This window comes from Acanthaster planci, linkage group LG06 (assembly GCF_054643075.1).
Source record: "Acanthaster planci isolate LZ-2023a linkage group LG06, COTS_SCS, whole genome shotgun sequence".
NCBI classification, from domain to species: Eukaryota; Metazoa; Echinodermata; class Asteroidea; order Valvatida; family Acanthasteridae; genus Acanthaster; species Acanthaster planci.
In genome coordinates, this window is record NC_141782.1 from 14,022,639 (window position 1) to 14,043,671 (window position 21,033).

The 21,033-nt window shown below is 41.5% G+C and overlaps 1 protein-coding gene across 3 annotated transcripts in view; it reads right to left on the reverse strand.

The window, feature by feature from the left end:
- LOC110988382 (uncharacterized) overlaps positions 1–21,033 on the reverse strand; it is a 33,012-nt gene that overhangs the window by 10,762 nt on the left and 1,217 nt on the right. For 2 of the 3 annotated variants that reach the window (XM_022251826.2, XM_022251824.2), the window contains exons 2-12: positions 19,222–19,429; positions 16,354–16,427; positions 15,792–15,863; positions 11,877–11,946; positions 9,962–10,040; positions 7,825–7,964; positions 4,783–5,715; positions 4,206–4,269; positions 2,194–2,518; positions 1,019–1,107; positions 56–270 (exon numbers count right to left, since the gene is read on the reverse strand). In XM_022251826.2, the coding sequence (XP_022107518.2) occupies positions 56–270; positions 1,019–1,107; positions 2,194–2,518; positions 4,206–4,269; positions 4,783–5,715; positions 7,825–7,964; positions 9,962–10,040; positions 11,877–11,946; positions 15,792–15,863; positions 16,354–16,427; positions 19,222–19,429 (2,269 nt within the window). The remainder of the gene's footprint in view (positions 1–55; positions 271–1,018; positions 1,108–2,193; positions 2,519–4,205; positions 4,270–4,782; positions 5,716–7,824; positions 7,965–9,961; positions 10,041–11,876; positions 11,947–15,791; positions 15,864–16,353; positions 16,428–19,221; positions 19,430–21,033) is intronic. The other variant, XM_022251825.2, reaches the window with a different exon arrangement.

A 21,033-nucleotide genomic window follows, 5' to 3' on the forward strand; every position in this document is an offset into this window, starting at 1 on the left:
TACAAAAATTTGCTGATTCTGTGGATAGCGCCAACCACGGAGTAACCCTTCTTACCTCTCTCATTTTCGTCAGAGCTCTCCCTGGGACTGGAGGAGGAGCTGGATCCCTCTGACCCTGTCCCCTCGCCGCCTACACCGGGGCTGGCGTACATCTGCGACAGCATGGCAGAGCTGAGGGGAGGGTAGACCTGGCCGTGGTAGTAGTAGGAAGGGGGCGGTGTGTGGGCCATAATTTGTGACATGCCATTCAGGCCAGTTAGCCCTTTCTGCCTGCGGGAGGAGAAGAAAAAAGAAAAGGTCATACACAATGGAGAAATCTTTTGAGAGGAGAGGTGGCCTACGGAGGAAGCAGTTGACTAGGCTACCGTCTTACCGGTCATTTGCATGGGCCCCTCTCAATGGTTGCAAGCTATATGACAACTATTCCACGGATTCGTTCAAATCACAGCAGAAATCTGCCAACACATACTGGTAACAAAACATTTCTGTCAGCTGAGCCCTAATTCACAGAACTTGTGAGCACCAAATGCTTTCGAGCAAATTCACACATTACTTCACCAACAGGCAAGTGGTTATAAACAGAACATAGGTATCCAACATATTGGCTAACCTGTTTGGGCATTACTACATGTATTTAAAAGCATGCTATGCGAGCATGCAAGCTGTGATCAAGGAAACACATCCTCAAAGCAGAGAACACGAAGAAAAAGCCATAACAAAGAAGAGATGTGCAGTGTTGCAAATGCTAAATACGTGTACCTCAACGTCCTGGATATACAGTGTATAAAATGAGGCAAATGTTAAATGACAGTCACTAACCCTAACCCTCCTCAATCCTTCACCTGTTGGAGGATTGAGCAGGGTTAGGGTTAAAGAAGCAATTTTGCCATTCTGGTTTAACACTCCTTGAGTTACTTTTTACATGCATGTCTTTCTTAACCTAAATTCGAGTGGTTGTAGCAGTCACAGCCATTACTGACACTGTCATCAGGAATGACAAGACCTGCTAAACACTTACCTCAGCTGCTCTAGCTGTGACTTGATCCTGCCCTTAGCTCCTTGCACAATGTCCCAGGAATCCACTTCTTTGTCACTCAGTTGCAGCACCTGAACAGCCAGAGAGAAAACAATTGCAGTCTTTGTGATATCTATCACTACATGACAACTGCATATATTCAATGCCATCAGTTGTGTGCGTGTAGGTGCGCTAACCTTACATACCTAGTGTGGACTTGTGAAAAAAAGATGTCCACACAGTGTGGGAAAGGAAGACATTCTGTGGACTTTCACATGTCCACAGGACGTTTCCCCTTCTCTGAAAAAGAAGTTTAGGGGCATTTTGGGGTTGGGGTCATCGGTCATAAAAGGAAGAGGAATAGTCAAGAAAACAAAAAAGCCAGCCGAAAATCGTGTTCCCAGTTCAAGAAAAACAAGTATTTTCATTGAGGAATGTCCACACTAGGTATGTAAGGTAAGTGTGGGTGTACATGTGTGCACAGCGTGCAGAAGTTCTACATGCACACCCCCATGTACGTTAATCGAAATATCTTCGTAATACAGTGCAGCCAATGTTTGAAGTCCAATCGTCATTTGACATTATTCGAGAGTGACCTGTACATGTACTTCTTATTATTCTACCTCGAGGCTTCCCAAATTTGTTCAGGCCTCATTTAAAACTCTGAAACAATGAGATGTTTAAAAGGAGAAGGTCTAGGCAGAGCAAGTCACTTTCTTGAACTGTCACACTTTACAGCTGTATGAAGCTCAGTAAGCTGCTCACACCATCCTTACATTTGCACAGACCTCTAAAATGCTGTTTTAATGCAAAAACCATGAGGTGACAATGTAGTCTGCTATACACTTCTGAGACCAAAAATACCAAAAGGCCCACAGAACACAAAGTTTTGCACCTAATATAAAAACTAATAAATTAATATTGAGCCATCTTTGCCTTCTTCAGCAATTAAGCTGCTATCTCATCTCGATTCTACTCATTTTCCTAATAATGAATCCAAAATTACCACATCTCATAGATATTGATGATCAAGAGCCAAAATTAAAACACAAATATCAACTGGATTATTTTAAGTGAGTATAACTCTGATTTCAGTCACCCTTGGTGGTGTTGTTCTGCATTAACATAAGAAATGGTCATAAATGTAAGTTGATTGAGATTGCACAACATGGTCGCACCTGTTCAAAAGATTTCCACTCGAAGAACTTGGTATACTTATGGAGCCTCTGTTTCTTCAACCACTCGTGGATCAAGGGATCTACGTTGTCCCTGGAGAGCTGGCCATAGTAAGACCGGACCATGCTGCTGATGGGCTGGGCCAAGCTGCTGTTAGGCGGAGCCGGCCAGGGACGACTGCCTGGCGATGGGGCATTCTGGGAGGTCGGGGCCTGGGAGTGACTCGGGGACAGAGAGACTGATGAATGGGCAGAGTTGGGCATCAGGCTGGCTGTGTATGTGGGCAGGACAGGCTTGGACATGGGAGGGTTCTGCACATATGCAGAGCTGCCATCCAAAATCAAAACCAGCGAGCTTAATACAGACATTAATACATGTATCAATATGCGCATGTCATTCTGATTCTTATAAGTGTAAGGATACAGATTTTCTTTTGGTTAGCTTTGTCTCCTGGACAAAGCTTTATATTTAGCTCCACCTCATTTGCATAAAGCCTGAACCCGTATTCACATGTAAATTAGTTTAGTGTGTGCACACACACGGCAAGGCGCACTAATGTTTCGCGCGCTTTGCTATTTTCTCCAGCACCACTGGACATCGACTTTGTTGTCTTTTTAAAATGTAAGGCATCCCTATTGGAGCCTGTCTCCAGAACCTGTGGTGAGTGATTTTCATTTTATTTCCTGTGTGACTTTTTGGTAGAGTTGTATATTTTTACCGAAACTTTGGGAAATCCAATGGCGTGGCGTTGTCATAGACACCGCTGTGTGCATATTATGCATTGGTGTACTGTACATGGACAACATGTGCGCACGATACCTGTACTGGGTTCAACGGTCACCTGTGCTATGCGAGCACACCTTTTTTGATAACTATATTACTTTTTCTATTTATTACTGGTGGAATGTATATGTAGAAGTCATCTGATCCCTGCACCTGGGCATTTTTCCTTGGGATATTTCTGAAGTTTCTCATTTGGGAATTTTGGGATTCGTCTTGGACATATTTCTGCCCGGGAATCATTTGGGGGAATTTTCAAGCTCAACCTGTTCATCATAATTGTACTTCATAAATGTGATTTCTAGGATTCCACATCGATTTCGCTTTGATTACTGAATAAATTCATCCATGATGCAACTAATCAAGATTTTCTATGGTTGACGGAATCATTGCCTGGTCGACTCGTACATGCATCCCAATCAACTGTGGGGTCAGCCCTGCTGGTTTTGACACCGCAGCCCCATTTCACTACACAAGCATAAAATAAAAAGTGCATCTTAATCTGCGGACACTAGTACCATAAATTTACCAGTGCCCATGCCTTCTTAACTGGGCAGGGGAATAAATCTGTGATGATGAATGAGTAAGGGGATTGGAGAATGACCAAATCCTAAAACTGCCAGGCAATGGACATTTGAAAAGCAGGAATCCAAGTTCAGAGACAAGCAGAGATCACTAAGTGAATCACTAAGTAAAAGCAGATTTTGCAAAAGTGCATTTTGATGGGTTGTTTAAGAGAGAGGAAAGTTATGTGTAACCATGGTAACTACAGCAGACTTTGTAAAAGGTTTTTTTTTCAATTTGTTGCCATGCACCAGAAGTACAAACACAAAAAAACCTGAATTAATCAGCTAACCCAAGAAAAGTCACCAGTCTGTCTGTTCCAACCCTGCTAAAATCCTTGTGGAGTAAAATGTTGTGCAGCTTTTACAAGTCACTTAACCAAACCGAGACATGAAGTCTCTTAGTGGGTTTATCAGGTACACAACTCGAAATCATCAAAAGCACAAAAGGTGGTCTTTAGATTTGGCCAAAGCAAATGTAGACTACAATCCTGGCCAAAATGGTTGAGACCTGTCAGAAAAACCCTACCCCTCCCAAGGTCACCTGCTCACGGAGTCAATGTTAAGCCTCACAATGACAGACTAGATTGTGGGGAGGGGGGCAGCGAGATTTGGCCAGGATTGTAATATGGGTTGGCCAAGATGAATTGGGTGCAGGGTATGTTTCTTACGTGTTGTTTGGATGCTTAGTCTGTTCCTTGCTGGAAGTCGCCTTAAAGTGCTGTTGACTGGATCCTGCAAAGGAACACAAGTGCAATATTCAACGTGACTAAGGGAGCCCGGCGGACAGACTGATGCGTGAAAGCCTTTCAAAGGCTGAGCCAAGCTTCAGCCAAGCCTGGGCCAATGGACCTTCATAATCCCCAGCCAATCACAATAGACTGAGCTCCTATGAATAGACCTCTTAACGCTCTCTTCCCCAGCTCAAACTTGACTGGACGATCAGCCCTCTTTTATGTTCTTCCCAGCTGAGTGCATTCCAGTCTGACATGCATTTAACACTTGTCAAGTTTTTCATAAAGGCTGTGTTTGTTTTTTTTTTTCTTCAGAATGTAGAATAAAGCTATACTGTACATATTTTTCAAGGTTGTGGATGAAAGAATTTAGAATAGTTCCGTATGGGCTACATATACCAATAGCACTGATAGCACTCAAGATACAGAGCTTAATTGAACTATACTGATGAAGGACAAAACCCGAAGGCAATATTCAAAGTTACTTGCACAACATTCTGCGAGGTACATGTACCTGTGCTGCCTGTCGTGGTGATGGGATCTGGAGAAAGATTCTGTACTGAGCCGATACTAGTCACAGTCTGATAGTACACAGAGCTGCTGCCAGCTGTCGTAGTGACCATTGATGACGTGACTGAAGTACCTTGTTGACAGACACCCAGACTGCTGCTGCTGCTGTTGCTGGAGTTGCTGACTGCTGCTGGGGGAATGTTGGGTGTTGACAGGTTTACCTGATGGTGCTGAGAGATGTGCATCTGGCTGACCAGGGCCGTCAGGTTGTGATGGCCAGGTGGCTGGGAAGGAGGTGGTGTTGGATCAGATTGGGTACGACGGGACGGCCCACTGTCTGTCTGCTGTTGGGGTTGGAGCTGTCGCAGAGGTTGCTGCTGTTGATGTTGCTGATTGGAGAACTTGCCAGACTGCTGGTGCATGACTTGGTTTGCTTTCGAGGTTGGCATGGAGTCCAGCTGGGCGTAATACTCCGGGTAGTGTGCTGGAACCGAATGTTGCTGCTGCATCTGAGAGGTTGCAACTGGGTGTGACTGATTCTTAGAGGACTGTGCTCCCTGCTGCTGTTGACCAGGCTGGGGTTGGCCATGGTGCACGGACATGTCACCTTGTTGCTGCTGCAGTTGCTGTAGGTGAATTGACGGTGGCTGCTGCTGCAGGGGCTGGGGATGCTGCGAAAGTGACTGCACCATCAGTGGGGGAAGCGACGCTTGGGAATAGGGAGACTGCTGTTGCTGCCTCACCATCTGCCCATGGTAATGCTGCTGCTGTTGCTGCTGCAGGGAGTGGGTCATTAGTTGCTGCTGGTAGTGGAGATGAAGATGCTGCGGCTCCACGTCTGGCAGCAGCGGGTACTGCTGCTGTTGAAGTTGCAGCTGCTGCAGATGCTGCGGGAGTTGTTGATAGTCTTGAGTTGGGCTGGTACTTGATTTCATTTCTGCAGTTCAAGAGATGCAGAAGAAAACGTCAATGAACAAAGTGTAATTATTGAAAATGGTTCAGATGTCAGGCAACTGCCCTTCTACACTGATTACTTCATTAACTCTCCTATGCAAAGACACATTCTCGACACAGTTGTCCTATCAGTCCAAACCAGTCAAATTTCACATATGTCTGTGTACTGGGGGATATCAAGTGGAAGGAATTTCTTACTGTTTTTGACGGTTACAGCAAAAGGAGGGTTAAGGTGTGAAAAACTTCCAAGCTACCGGTACACATGTAGGATTTTCACCTTATCTGAAATGAAGTCTGGTATATTCACACTATTCACAAAGCTTTCGCAAACATCTATTGAAATAACCTTTTTTCAAGTGAGGAAAGACTGAAAAAAAAGATAATGTACAGTTTAACAAACGGACCAGACAGTCAACACGAAAAATGCAATATCCTGTAGAAAGTGACGAAAATCACTCAATATTGGCATAGTATTTTGGGACTTTTGAATCACTTTTTGCCAGTAGTCAACCTTCAATCCTATTATCCACAACGGCCATTTATGTATTTCCTGTGCCCCACTGTTTTGCCATTCTCAAGTCAATTTGTAACTTCTGATTATTTAAGCTGATGCCAATTTGAAAATCATGAATATGTTTGTCATTCCAAGAGGAAACTTCCTGTTACAGTTATTTTCGCACCGAGCTTCAACACCAGAAGTTTGCGTAGTTTATTGTCTTAAACCTTGTTTTCTTCCTTGGTGATTCCTTGATCTGTTCATAAAAGTACGCTACAGTGCCGTACAAGTACTAGTAGTTGAGAAATGTTCCAGAAAGTCTTTCAATGAGCAAATGTTGCATTTACAAATTGAATTTGTTCATTTCTGTTCAAATTTTACATGTAATTAGCCCAAAAGGGATGTCAAATAGTCTTCATTTAAGTGGAGAAGAAAGTTGCACAAAACACATGTATGTTCCCAATAATTCATCTCAGTGGCTCTTAAATGTACATGCATCTACATGTACAATGTCTACCATCTGTATATTAAGCAATGAAAATGCTTCTCTGAGTTGTCCTCTCAAAGTTCCGGTACTGTAAATTTCAAGTCAAATTTCGCAAAAGCCAAAATATCAATGACCACCACGTGAAAGAAACAAGACTTCCTATTTTACCCTGAAAAACAAGATACTGATTTCTTCGTCTAATCACACACAGACACCACCCCTCAGGCAGCAATGACATGTTGACTATTCAAACCATGTTTTTACCTTGTTTCATTCCCCATAAAATCTTCCTAATGCACACAAACAGCATCCTTGATAATACGCTCGAGTTTCTGGTCAGTTTTATCTCAGCGCCATCTGGCAAATGTATCAATACAACGAACAATAATACACTGTCTGAGTTGCACAGTACCGGTACAATCTCTTGGCAGCTTTCATTGCAGCTGTGAAATTAACATCAGGTGAAATTGCACTGAGGTAAAGATAACCAATCACACGCCCTTGTCCTTTTGGATGGATAGAAGGGCCCTTTCAATATTAGATGTATTCAAATAAAGATTCACAGCACAGACATATGAAACAACCTCTTGTGCCTCTTTGCCAAATTATGAGCTTTGAAAGTACTTTACAGGTACAGCATTTTTTCACACTTCTATGCACAGACCAATCTGAGTTCTGGGTCACTCTCAGTCCAGGTGTCCATGAAGAAAATATCCACGGTACATGCACATGAAGGTCTATTTCCCATGACAGTCTATTTGGGAACATCAAATCTTGAAATGTGACACCCAAGACATGTACTGGTACATGTACTGGTACTTAGAAGGAGCAGGGTCTTACATGTAGCTGCTGCTGGCTGTGTCCAGACAAACTGGCTCAGCCTAGGGGTAATGCATGAGTCCTTGGGAATTACATGTAGCTCCAACCACAAGCTTGTGGCTTCTCGGGAACACATGTTGTTTCGGGTCAAGGCAACACAATTCAGACATTGTCTCACAGCACCGTACAACATGCATGTACATATACAGTACATGTACTCCAGTTTCCAGCAATCAAAACAGGACCCTTCTCATAACCAGCCCATGAACGATACATGTACATACGTCTACCTTTATCTGACGCTGTCGGGTTCATCTGGCCGGCCATCTTGCCAGCCTCAATGGCCGACATCTCGGAACTTTCAGAGGACCGGAAGAAGTTACAGGTAAGCTCACATTGGAGGATGTGTTGTGGTAAGGCAGACAGTTGCCTGAAAGAGAAAAACCATACAAAGAGTCACATTTGAATTACAACAATTTATTTGGTAATGAAAACATAAGATGAACAAACTGGACCTTGAACTCATCCACCTGTAAGAACCATGAATTTCTTTGTAAATTCATACATGTACAGGTACCAGTACACATGTTACATGTAAAGGTGTAAATCTGGCATTTAAGTTTGTATTTTATGTTATTGTTCTCTTTAAGATCACATTTGCCAACAAAGGGATAAGGCGTTCAAACACCTGTCCCTGCATCCTCTCCTGGGCCACGCAAGACACACTGTACCTGTACATGTATCCACGTAAATTTGGTGCACGAACACTTGGTGCCCCTTGGAAGTACATGTACATATACATATGTACATTTGTTCCTTGCACAGTGACTTGTTTTGGCCGGATAGGCTTTGTAAAGTATAAGATTTTCCTCTCTTTTTTCTTGAAACCTACATGTACATGTGCATGTACAGTGTGCATAATGCAAACTGTAACCCCCCCCACATACACAAATGTAGCAATTTTGATCTCAGTGTACTGCCTACAGCACATTTCCTTGAAGTCCACCTGTGCTTACACAGTCTGTACATGTGTACTTCATGCGAAAACAGAAAGGCAAGTTCACTTAAAAAACAGGACCTTGTAGGCACATAGTGGAGGCATATTAGACTTGTATGAATTAATACTGCCACATCCTCTTGTTGAAAGATGTTGGTAAAAGGTCTCCACAAGAGGAAATGCTGTAATCAGACAAGAAATTGTGCGCTGTGATGACAAGGATGGCCTATAACAGGTACCGGTAATACGTGACCGGTACATGTATATATACTAAAAGTAGACAGAAGGGCATTAGGCACTCTCTTAGCCACATTTCAAAGGAGCTTACTCCAATTATTACAGTTTCATCTCCTCGGTTTAGTCTTTGCTCATTTTTCCTTTCTAAAGACACATGTGTACCTTCTTTCTTTTCTCTTGGACATGGAGAGAAATGGGAGATCTTTTTGCGAACTGAATTCTGAAAACTAAAAAATTGTTTCCTGTTGCGTTGTACATGTAAGTAAGTTACCATTGGTAAGTTACTGTTGGTAAGTTACCATTGGTAAGTTACCATTGGTAAGTTACCGTGTGAATTGTTTTAAATTGGCTTTCGTCTTATTTGTTACTTTGTTTTCACAATGCATATCGTGATAAGTATCGTATTGTGACAAAGTGGTATCGTCATACCCCTACTGAGGCACTGCCAGGGAGTAACATTAGCCACAAAGACAGACCTTTGCAAAGTGGTCAAGTGAGAGTTCCACATGTAATCTACATGTATGTGTACTGTACTTCCACAGAATGCTGGACATGTGTGTTGGCTACCCCTGCAAATACATGTGCTGTACATGTGTGTTCAAAGTGAAATGTACATGTACCTTGCTGCCCTATCTGTATTGCCCGATAATTCATGTACTTCCATATCTGCCAGTGGGCCCTGGTCATATTTTTGGCCTTACTGTCGAAGTGCTGCTTGCCAATTTTTCCCACATTCTGCAAGGTTTAAGGTAATTATGTAAATCATGATATTTATGTACAAAATAAAATCATACCAACAGCACATTTTCTGACCTTATACAATTGGCCACACGTACAATGTATTTCAGCCAACAGACACTGTTTTTTTTATGTACATACACATGTACAATGTGTGATCAACATCTACATGTAGCCACGCTAGCGGTTCATCACAGCTGACGTCGAAGTCTGTTGCCCTTGTAAATTATTTCTACCCCATAGCAGCATCTTCCATGCGTGAAATTACTAACTGGATCCACACTGCAAAAATAAAAACCAACGTACCATACCCTGCCCTAAAGGGTGACCCTCTAATACCGACACAGTGAGAAACATCAGCATCAAGGGCAATACTTCCCACGATTTATGGTCGTCTTTGAGGGTGGACTGTTAATGTACAATGCAGGCCTGAGTGCCTTCTCTCGGGGACTTACTTGGCATACTCGGCAATCTCTGGGAGCATCCTTTCCGCCAGTTCTCCCTTGTGGGCTGAGCTCAAGTTCCTCTTCCCTGCTTGAATGGACGGGAATGAGGAGAAAAGTCCAAAGTAGAGAGAAATATGAGACAGTAGAAGAACAATTAGAAGTCAGGGTGAAGTAATGCTTAGTAATATTTTGCATACATTGAAGCTTCCAACATACACGTATACACACTGCAGTAGTGAAACTGCGCACAAGCATGTACCATACATGTACACTTTATGTACAAAACACGGTCTTGCAAGCAAACCATACAATACATGCCTATATAGTATTTGTATGTGTACATACATGTAGTCTGAATACACATGTACATGTGCATGGAGTACAGTACAAATGCCTGCATATGACGGGGATGGTCAGTCAATAATTGATTCCATGTAAAAAGCCTTTCTCATAAGATTCATTCAGGGTTAAACCTTTTTCCCTCAGGATGCACATACATGTACATGTACATTACAGTTTGTCAAAAAAGTTATTACATATGTACTGGTACATGTACATGTACTCAATGTAGAGGTACCGATACACATGTACATGTATATTCGTGCACATCGACATGTACATGTAATGAATGTACATGTACAGGTACAGTGTATACATGTACATGTACATTTACATGTACATACGGACATGTGTTACGTGGACAGCAGCAAGCTGTCCTATCATGTTTGCACAACTCAAAGAGATTTTTTTTTCTCCCAAACATGCTTAAAGACTTACATGTATGGACTACATGAAGAACATGTACATGTACATGCCATACATGTACAATATACCATACATGTACATGTACAGTGTACCGATAATTTAAAGTATTTAATCAATGCATTTCTCCTTACATACTCGTACACATTAAAGTACATACATGTACTGTCTGATCACTCCAGGCCTCAACATAATTTCTTTTAACTACTTGTCCATCAGGCAAGTTGCACTGAAAATTTACTTGCCTGAGTAAGATTTTACTTGCCCAAACGCCAACAATACGACATGAATATACATACATACATGTACGTACCCCAAACTGTTGCATATGTAAAAAGAGTGCGCAAGACTACATGTATGATGCATCATTCACACAAGCTCAGGCAAGTGATATATTTCTTAACCACTCGACAATTTTGCCCTGTGTCAAGCAAAATGAGTACACACCAAATTCACTATGAAGTCACAGCTGCATGTAAAAAAGTCTTTAAACTTCCGGTCATCAAAGCTCCCCTGCAATGCTCATGCAATAACCAAAGGGGTTTGGTACCCAGACACAAGGGCATTTTACAGTTACATGTAATACATGTATGTGTACACATTTTCCCTTTTGTGGAAAGGTGCCCTGCTAAATATACAGCGTGCTTTATACAAAAGTTTGTACTGATGCAAAAAATCATTGTACACCACATACATGTACTACTAACTGTTTATTTTTTACCACTTTTTATACAGTACATGTAAGAAACAAATCAAAGGTACCGATAAATTTGCTGACAGCGATTCCTGGCCACGAAAAACGGACACTTTTATTTCAAGAAAAAAGTACCTGTCTGTCAGGCGACTGTCCTTAATTTTTTACTTGCTGGAAAGAAGAAATTACAAGTCCTGGGCAATCGGACAACCTTTAATGTCTGGCCTGTAAGGCCTGGATCACTCAGAACCCTGTACATGGAATTCATCCACAAAGTTGCATGGATGCAGACGTACATGTACATGTACCGGTAAGCAAGTTTATGCTAGTATCTTAAAACTCTTACATTTCTGTTGAAAATGATGATAATATCATGCAATCCAAGACTACTGGTAAATAAATAAAGCAAAAGAGGGACAAAAGAAACAAAGAACTTCCCCAACTTGACCCCTTATGATAAAGACTCACCAGGTAAGCATGGGATAACTCGGTCTTGATACTTCTGCTCTCGTGCCTCTTCTGGGAAGAGCTTGGTCAACTACATGAAAAACAAGAACAAACACATGGGTAATCCTTGCTAGGGATGATTCCATGCACAGTGTACACGTACATGTAATTCTGTCTGAACAATTGAAAATGGCAAGGTTGTCATGACACACAGCATACAGTAGGCCTACGGTACATGTACATGTCTCCATAAAAAAATTGCATCTTTCACATTCAAAGTACCGGTATGCTGTTTTTCACAGCCTACACTGTTCATGTTCAATGAACAAGTGCATTACTACATACTTGTACATGCACATGTATGGTATTTCAACTGCACAGTATGTTCACATTTTAGATGAATGTCTATACATGTACATGTATGAGTAGAAACATTATAAAGGCAGTGTGGGAGAATGTCAGGATAGAGCCACTGTCTGATCACAATCCACTTACCGGTATGTTCTGTGGTTATTTGAGAGAGGCCAACAAGTTGAGACAAAACCTTAAATGACAACTGTACAGTCTAATCCTCCGTACAGCCTACAAACTGGACCAATGTACATGTATGGACCCCAGCTTTCCCCACGGCACACCCATATTACATGAAGAACCCACACACAATGAAATTAAAATCCATGTTTTATTTCGGTTTAATATCACGATGCAATGGATAGGGGCCTACAACATGCTGACATGTTTACATGAAATAAGTATTGGAATCTACAATGTGAGAGGGATACCTTTGTACAGTTGTACATGTACATGTTCTGATACCTGTATGGTCTAGTGTGTACTGCGTACATGAACAGGGTACACGTACATGTATATGTATGCAACATAAAGGGTACCATGTACATGTACATCCGTGTGCATACCCAAAGATGCCCATCCCGTCTGAGCTCTTCTGTACTTACATGTACTAAGTACCAGCTTTTGAAGTGCTTTGTGTTATAAATGCATTGTATGGTACATGTCTGTACATGTATGTGCATTGTATACAGCATGCATATACGTGTAGTGCTAGCACAAGTCACACATGTACGCATTCTGGAACAAAATGTATAATAATGCACGGTCCCCCAACTGGGCCCTTCCCAACTACAGTTGGGCCCGTCCCAACTACAGTTGGGCCCGTCCCAACTACAGTTGGGCCCGTCCCAACTACAGTTGGACCCGTCCCAACTACAGTTGGACCCATCCCAACTGGAATGCTATAGTCGGCCGGCCCAACTATAGCAGAGGTCCAATGCGCCTGTGCCCAGCATGTGCCAAAGTCATATGTTTACATTGTTACGTAATAGATGAAGTGTCATATTTCAGATGAATTGTGTCAAGTGTGAGATGCATGAACTTAGATAAGGTTGAGAAATTTTCAACAGAAATTTGTCAATATAAGTTGGGCCAGCCCAACTGCAGCACTATACATGGAGTTGGGACTGTCCCAACTATAGCTGGGACAGACGTTATAGTTGGGGCATACCAGAAGTAAAGCTGAAACTAGCGGTATATGATGTACATGTACGTATATGTACAGTATCAATGAGGCGATTACCGGAGTACCAGTACATACGGGTGTACATACATGTATCGATGAGGTGATTACCAGTGTGACGGTACATGTACATACACGTACATGTACAAGTATCAATGAGGCAATTACCAGAGTACCAGTACAAACAGGTGTACCTGTATATGTATACATGTACATGTCTTTTGTCAACACTGACAGATGTCTATGATATTTTCAATTTTTACACAAGACAAGTACAGTAATGTAATACCCTGCATGTACAGTGTACATACATGTACCTGTATTCCCAAGGGGATCCCTGACACACACGCGAACAAAAAGTTACATTGTGAGTAAATGTACATGTGGTAAAGCTACAGTGCGTGTGTACATGTACACTGTATTCGAACTCTTAACAGTTCACTACACCTGTACATTTGGTTTTAATTTACTCTTTTAATAAGATTTTTACACACAGGTACATGTACATGTAGCAATAGAGGCTTTGCCTCAGGTGCCATTTGCCCCCTCTGGTGTACGTACACAACCCATGGACCCCTACACAGCAGGCAACAATTAATAATGTATCCCTTGCATGTACATGTACCAGCTTATAAGACTCGAGTCTCAAAAAAATTGAAAGCAAAATTTGAGTTGGCTAGATACATGTACATGTACCTGTGACCCTTATAAATTTTCAGTATGTCTAAATGAAAATAAAAGTACTCAAAAATGACTTGCATGTACATGTAAATGTGTTTTTATTATATTTTGTCCTAAAATTTGTGACTCAAATTGACTTGAGCTCGGTACTTGACTCAACTTGACTACACAAAGTGACATGACTCGAATTCTTCACCTGATGACTTGATCCAAGTCACAATGTTAAAATGACTCGACTTGACTTGAGTCACCAAATTTAGTGACTCATTTAAAAACTGACATGTACACATGCAATGGGGGAGGGGAGCTGACCTCGGAACCTGGAAAATGATGTACATGTACGTACATGTACATCTATGTAAATCACCCAAATTTGAACTTTTCCAACCAACTTTTTCTTTTGAAGATGCCAGATGAAGGAATTTCTTGTGAATTACAAAATTACCAGTAAAATGTTCATGTACATGAACATGAAGAACATGAGCAATTTCTAACTTCTATTGTTACAGCACTGTACGTGTACGCCTACACGTAGATTACTTATTGCAATCTAAGGTTTCAGATTCAATGAAGCTACAGCTAGCAAGGTGCTGTGGTGCCTTGTTTGACACATGCTTCGTGTCATGTGAATGTACCATATATGGTCCAAGATCTGAGCCCACAGGTGATCATTTGACTTTATTCTTCCATTATCATTTACATACCGGTAAATTATGTCGTAACTCTCCAGATTTTTTTTTCCCTTCGTTTTGGAAAATTCATTCAACTAGCATTTTTTGCTTTTTTTTTTTCAAGAGAAAAAAAAGTCCAGAATCCATTTGCTTAGGTGTGGTCTGGTCCCCGTTCCCAATGCAGCAAATTGGCATGATTGGTGATGGGGGCATGTACAGTATACATGTACATGTAAGTAGGGATGTAGTGCCACACGTACGTGTACATGTACTGGCTGAGCCGTTATGTAAATGATTAGACTTGCAAGAAAGAATGTCCATGTATGTTATGTACTATGTACCAGTTGTGCACATGACAGAGCCTAAAACCATCCAAACATGTGTCATGCAGTATTCAGATAGATGCAAGACTGTACAATGTACATGTACACATGCATGTAGAACCTTGCCACTGTACATGTACATGTAGGTAAATCCCCTGACCACAGTTACATGTACATGTATATGTATACAGTGGCCCCCGTCAATGGTGGTAAACATCACAAGTTTCCCTAGTACTGTAGTGTGGGGCCACTCCTCGGTATTTAAAGGAGGCCATTGTTAATATCCATTGTCGTACAGGTAGAGGTACCTCTGTCTTCAAGACCGTTTTTTTTTCATTGGCCCACAATGATCTCCTGACACGGTGACATCATAACAACCGCACTCACCATTAGAACATCAGCCATCATTGTACAGGTATGATACTGGACTGTGAAGACACAGATCAGACGTCAAATACATGTAAGGCTTACAATGTTGCATGTTTTGATTTCCTGTTACTATTTACCATTACATGTACGCTGTGCTTGTGTTTCAAAACAGTATACATGCACATGTACAATAGCAGTGAGCTACATGTATGTCCATGTAAGTTCCATCTTTCTAATGACCTTTGACACATCCTCACAACTTGAGAAGTGGGGAGGGGGCGCATTCTCAGGGGAATCACCTACAATGACTCTTCTTGAAATATAGTGTTTTAGTTGCAGTCCATGTACATGTATGTACCTTGTAATGAAAGTCCTGCATCTGGCCATGTGTCTTCCTGATGTTGGTGACAGTGCCATCCAACCAGTGAACCTGCAACATGCACACAGAAAGGAAGATTGGAGGGACGTGATCTATTCAGATTGGATGTCACTCCCCATTACTTCAGAAGGTCGCTGGAGCAGCATGTACAGTGTACATGTACATACATGTAGGAGACAGACCTACATCTAACTTGCTGTATACAACTTTACAAACTGATAGGTATGTTACAAGATACATGTACATGTGTGCCAATATTTCCAATGCATACTATAGTCATTGATTGCTCGTTAAAAAGAAAAGCCTCGGGATCTAATTGAAGTTGCTTCAGAGAAATGATGTTAATTTCTATTTTCAACTGCTTTATGTTCAAGAGGGACAAAACATTACTGTCCTTCAGAACCTTTCAAAATGAGGTCTGAAAAACATCACAAAGCTTTCAGAGGAAGGGGTAACTACCGCACAGGTACATCATACAAACAGCTTATCCTCGTTTCCCAGTGTTTTCATAGACTCTGGCTTACATGTAAGTTGTACTCACCACGAAGGTGTACTCATATCGCTTGTCTGATTGTCTTCTCGTTAGTCCCTTGCCCTCTATGTTACGGATGAACACTGAAAGACAAAAACAATATACAGGAAGCATGTACATGTAAATAATTTATTATTATAGAACTTACTCATATTTCAGCTTTTTGTACATGAACACACGTGTTGGACTTAGCAGGCCGACACTATGTACATTACAAATATTTACATGTACCCGTACATGTACCTACATGTATGTACATGTATATTGTACAAATACGTACATGTACATGTACATGTACTACACTGTATGTGAACGTGCACATGTGAATATGTGCATATGTGTTTCTTCTTCTTTCTTATCTCTTTCGTTTGAGAATAAAAATTGTGCATCAATACACATTGTACACGTATGTGTGTGTCTGCCATACAAAAACAACTGTTCTTTACATGCATGTACATGTGTCAGTACGTGTATACAATGTACCGATACATGTACTGACACATGTACATGTAGTTTCCATATTAGTTATCACAGGAGCGCAAGTGGAACACGGAATAATAAACATGTTTGGTACGAGTACCAGTACATGGTACACTTTCGCACAATGCACACGTATAATTAATCAACAGTTGTTGAAGTCAGTACAATTTCTCTTGGCACCTTTTAAAAACAGTGTTACACTGAAAGGATTTCCCTGGGTGAACAAGAAATAAATATCTCAACAAAAGAGTGACTGACTCTGAATGGAATTTTCATGGAACATGGAGAAACTTGCCTTGTTTGCTGGCAAAGGATCTTGGCAGATATTGCAATCCTAAAACCCTGAGTATGTACATGTACATTGTACTGTACAGTGTACATGTACTGCTACCGTACATGTACATGTACTGGTACCTGTGTGGAAGTATGGTACATGTACACGTACATGTATGTACTGTATTTGTATGCGATAAGCACATTCAAACATACTGTATCGTATGGGCCGTTTCTGGTACTCAAGACAACACTATCAGCAAAAAACTAAAGACCCATCAGCATGATCAGGGCCATCAACCATTTTTGAAAATCTACCCTTCATGGGAAAAGAGGAACAATTACATGTACTTAACGTTGTACTGTACAAGTGAGGCACTTCTTTCTGCCCTTCAAAAGTCCTCCACAAGAAATGCAGTTCCATTTTTATATGGCTTTGACAGGAATCTGGCAACATGGTCCCCTTGAGGATATTTTTACCACTGCACTTTATGAGTCATGTTTTGATTTTCTAATAATAGTCGGCCTCCAAGAATGCGACAAGCAAAGGTTTAGTAATTACCCTGATCCCCAAGGAAGCCCCAGAGATGAATAGAAGGGTTATTATTAGCACTTCTACATGTACATGTGCCAGTACACATACATGTACATTGTGTACGTGGGCTGAAATAATTGGGAGTACCAGATTCAGTGAACCTGTTCATTCTGGCAGCATTTACATGTACCGGTAACAAATTTAAAGCTTTGACTCCCACCGTTCTTTCTCACTGGAAATTTCAGTTTATAAGAACAATTTTATCGACCTGGTCGCAAAAGACCAACTGACAACAAACTCGTATTGAAATTGCCCCTGGAAACAGGAATGTCATAACATGCGGGAAATGTACATGTAAATGTACTTGACATGTGAACCTACACTGTACATGTACATACATGTACTATGCATGTCATAATGTACTGTACGCACATGTACAGTGTACCCGATATGTGTTGCAACTGTACATGTACAGTTGCACAATACGTCGTTTCTATGCGACCTCCTTCCCTGGGTGTCAAGCAGTGGGCCTTAACGGTGTACATCCCTTCTCACCCTGGTATTCACCCATCCCCATCAACCTAAAAGGCTTGAACCAGTAAGTACAGGTGCCACATACATGTATTGTACAGTGTACATCCAGATGCATGACATACATGTACATGTACATGTACATACATATGTGTAAGTTTTGTGGAGCACTCACTGGCCACTTATTTCAATAACACAGGTCAGCACTTCTGTGTCTGCATCACATGCTCCCTCAATATCCATGCACAGGTTAGGAAAGTGACCAACCCGCACTGCTCTGCACATCTGCTGCGACGCATGTTGCCCTTCCCAGCACCCTGTAAAGCCAATACGCTGGCAAAGTGTTCCCGCACATTCCCTGGTAACGGGTGAAGCTTCATGTATTTTAAGTTAACAAGCAGATCGGCCATTAGAACATGTTGTGAACAAGTTTCCCTTAGTGGCAGGGCTAGTCGGTGAGCTGTTAATCTATGGAATGTTTTTGACCAGTCCACTATTACATGCACAGTACATGTACATTCTACATGTACACGTACATGTACTGGTCTAAAAAATCACCCACTGCTGTGAATCAGATTTGGTTAGAATACTTGTGAATTATTAGAGTTCCAAAACTGAAGAACATAAACATGCAATGCAGTACATTACATGTACATGTACCTGTGCCTGTACATTCACTTACTGTACTGTACATGTCGGTGCACAGAACAGTCAGTCCGATGGGTATCATACGGTATACAAGTATGTGCACACATACATGTACATGTATGCACGTACAGTACATGTATGCTGTACACGTATGTCCAATGTACTCATACATCAGTTGTACGTACCAGTATTTGGTAGTTTTGGACAATTTTTAGGGCAAGAGAAAAACACACATGTATCCACTTCCCCCCTATTATGGTGTGTCCATGTATTTATCACTCAGGTATTTTAAGACCTTTGTCAATCATTGCAAGCTTGAAATACAAAAAAATCCCACATCAAAACAACTGAACAAACAAACTGACAAAACAACTCATACGATAACTAATGCAACAGTGTCCTCAGCATACCTGGGTTGTCTGCATCTGGAGGACTGCAGTTTTTCTTGCTTTCGAGAGCAGTCCCAGAGTCATTGTGGCAGCTGGGACCTTCCTCTACGGTGTCACCAGAGTTTGATTCTGCAAGATTGGCCTGGGCCACAGTGGCTGCTGCAAGCACTTGACTAGAGGGCTCCTTCTGCTCACCAGTTATGATGCTGTTCACCCCATCATCACAGTCCTGTTTATCAACAGTCACAGAAACTGATCAACAGGTGAAGTTCTAGGCATTTTCTCCCCAATGCTCTGTGTACATACTGTGTGTGCTCCTAGCCAGTGCGCTAACCTTACATACCTAGTGTGAACTTGTGAACAAAAGATGTCCACACGATGCAGGAAAGACAGACGTTCTGTGGATTTGCACATGTCCAAAGGACATTTCCCCTCTCTGAAAAAGAAGTTTAGAGGCATTTTGGGGTTGGGGTCATTGGTCATAAAAGGAAGAGGAATAGTCAAGGAAACCTTGTACAAAAAGCCAGCTGAAAATCATGTTCCCAGTTCAAGAAAAACAAGTATTTTCGACAAGTTTTCTTAACTGCATGAAAAGAAAGGAATGTCCACACTAGGTATGTAAAGTAAATGTAAGTGCTTGTGTTTTGTTTTTTTGGGGTTTTTTTCCCTTGGGGGGGAGGAATACTGATTGCCCATCAGTACTTTTTGTCATGAGCGACTGTACATGTAATGTGCACGTAGCTTAAATGGATTGCATACACAAAAAGAACAAGTGTAAATTATATATAACGGGTTTGCTGACTCAAGCCGGCAAGCTCGGTGGTCGAGTGGTTAAGACATCTGCACTAGTTAGTAAGCAGGAGGTCGTGGGTTCGAGTCCCACCCGAGCAAGCTTGTGAGGTTTTTTCGCAAGCTCTCGGACAAGCACTGAGCATACAGTGCTTATTAATATACGTTGGGGAAGGGCAAACCCGTTATATATAATTAACATCTCCCCAACGCAAAAATACATCTTGAAAATAGTTCGCGGTGCCCGCTGCTTCATTTGACTCGGACCGGCCAGCCGACCCCGGCAAACTCGGTGGTCGAGTGGTTAAGACATCTGCACTAGTAAGCAGGAGGTCGTGGGTTCGAGTCCCACCCGAGCAAGCTTGTGAGGTTTTTTCGCAAGCTCTCGGACAAGCACTGAGCATACAGCGCTTATTAATATACGTTGGGGAAGGGCAAACCTGTTATATATAATTAACATCTTCCCAACACAAAAAAAAAATACATCTTGAAAACAAGTGCAAACAGAAGTCATTTGGTTGCACCCAATCAAGAGAAATATCGGAACAAATATGCCAGACGTCCCATTTCAATTTTACAAGTGGGTGAGACTGAGGTACACCGTAAACCATGGACATTATGCATGAATTTACTTACATGTACCTGTGTAATGGTACGCATGTACGGGTACATTTTCTACATGTATTTTAATACGATTGGTTCAACTGTGCAGAACTTGAATGTGAGCCAAGTTGCCATCTCCAAACTGTAATCACTCCAATAAGTGGTACAAAGGATCCTATTTTTCAAACTAAATCCCTGGAAATGTACAGCTACATGTACATGTACCCATGTGTCCCATTCTACCAGATTTACAATTTTTGCTTTTCTTGATGAAACGGCATGCTGACTGCACTGTACATGTATCTTTGAACCAAACACTACTGTTAATGAAAATATGGTCAGTTATTTTTTCTGACAAGAGTAATTGGTTCTCTGTACCTTCCAGTGATGAATAAATTACCGCAGCAAAAACTTGAGGAGTAATAAAGAAAATAACTTATT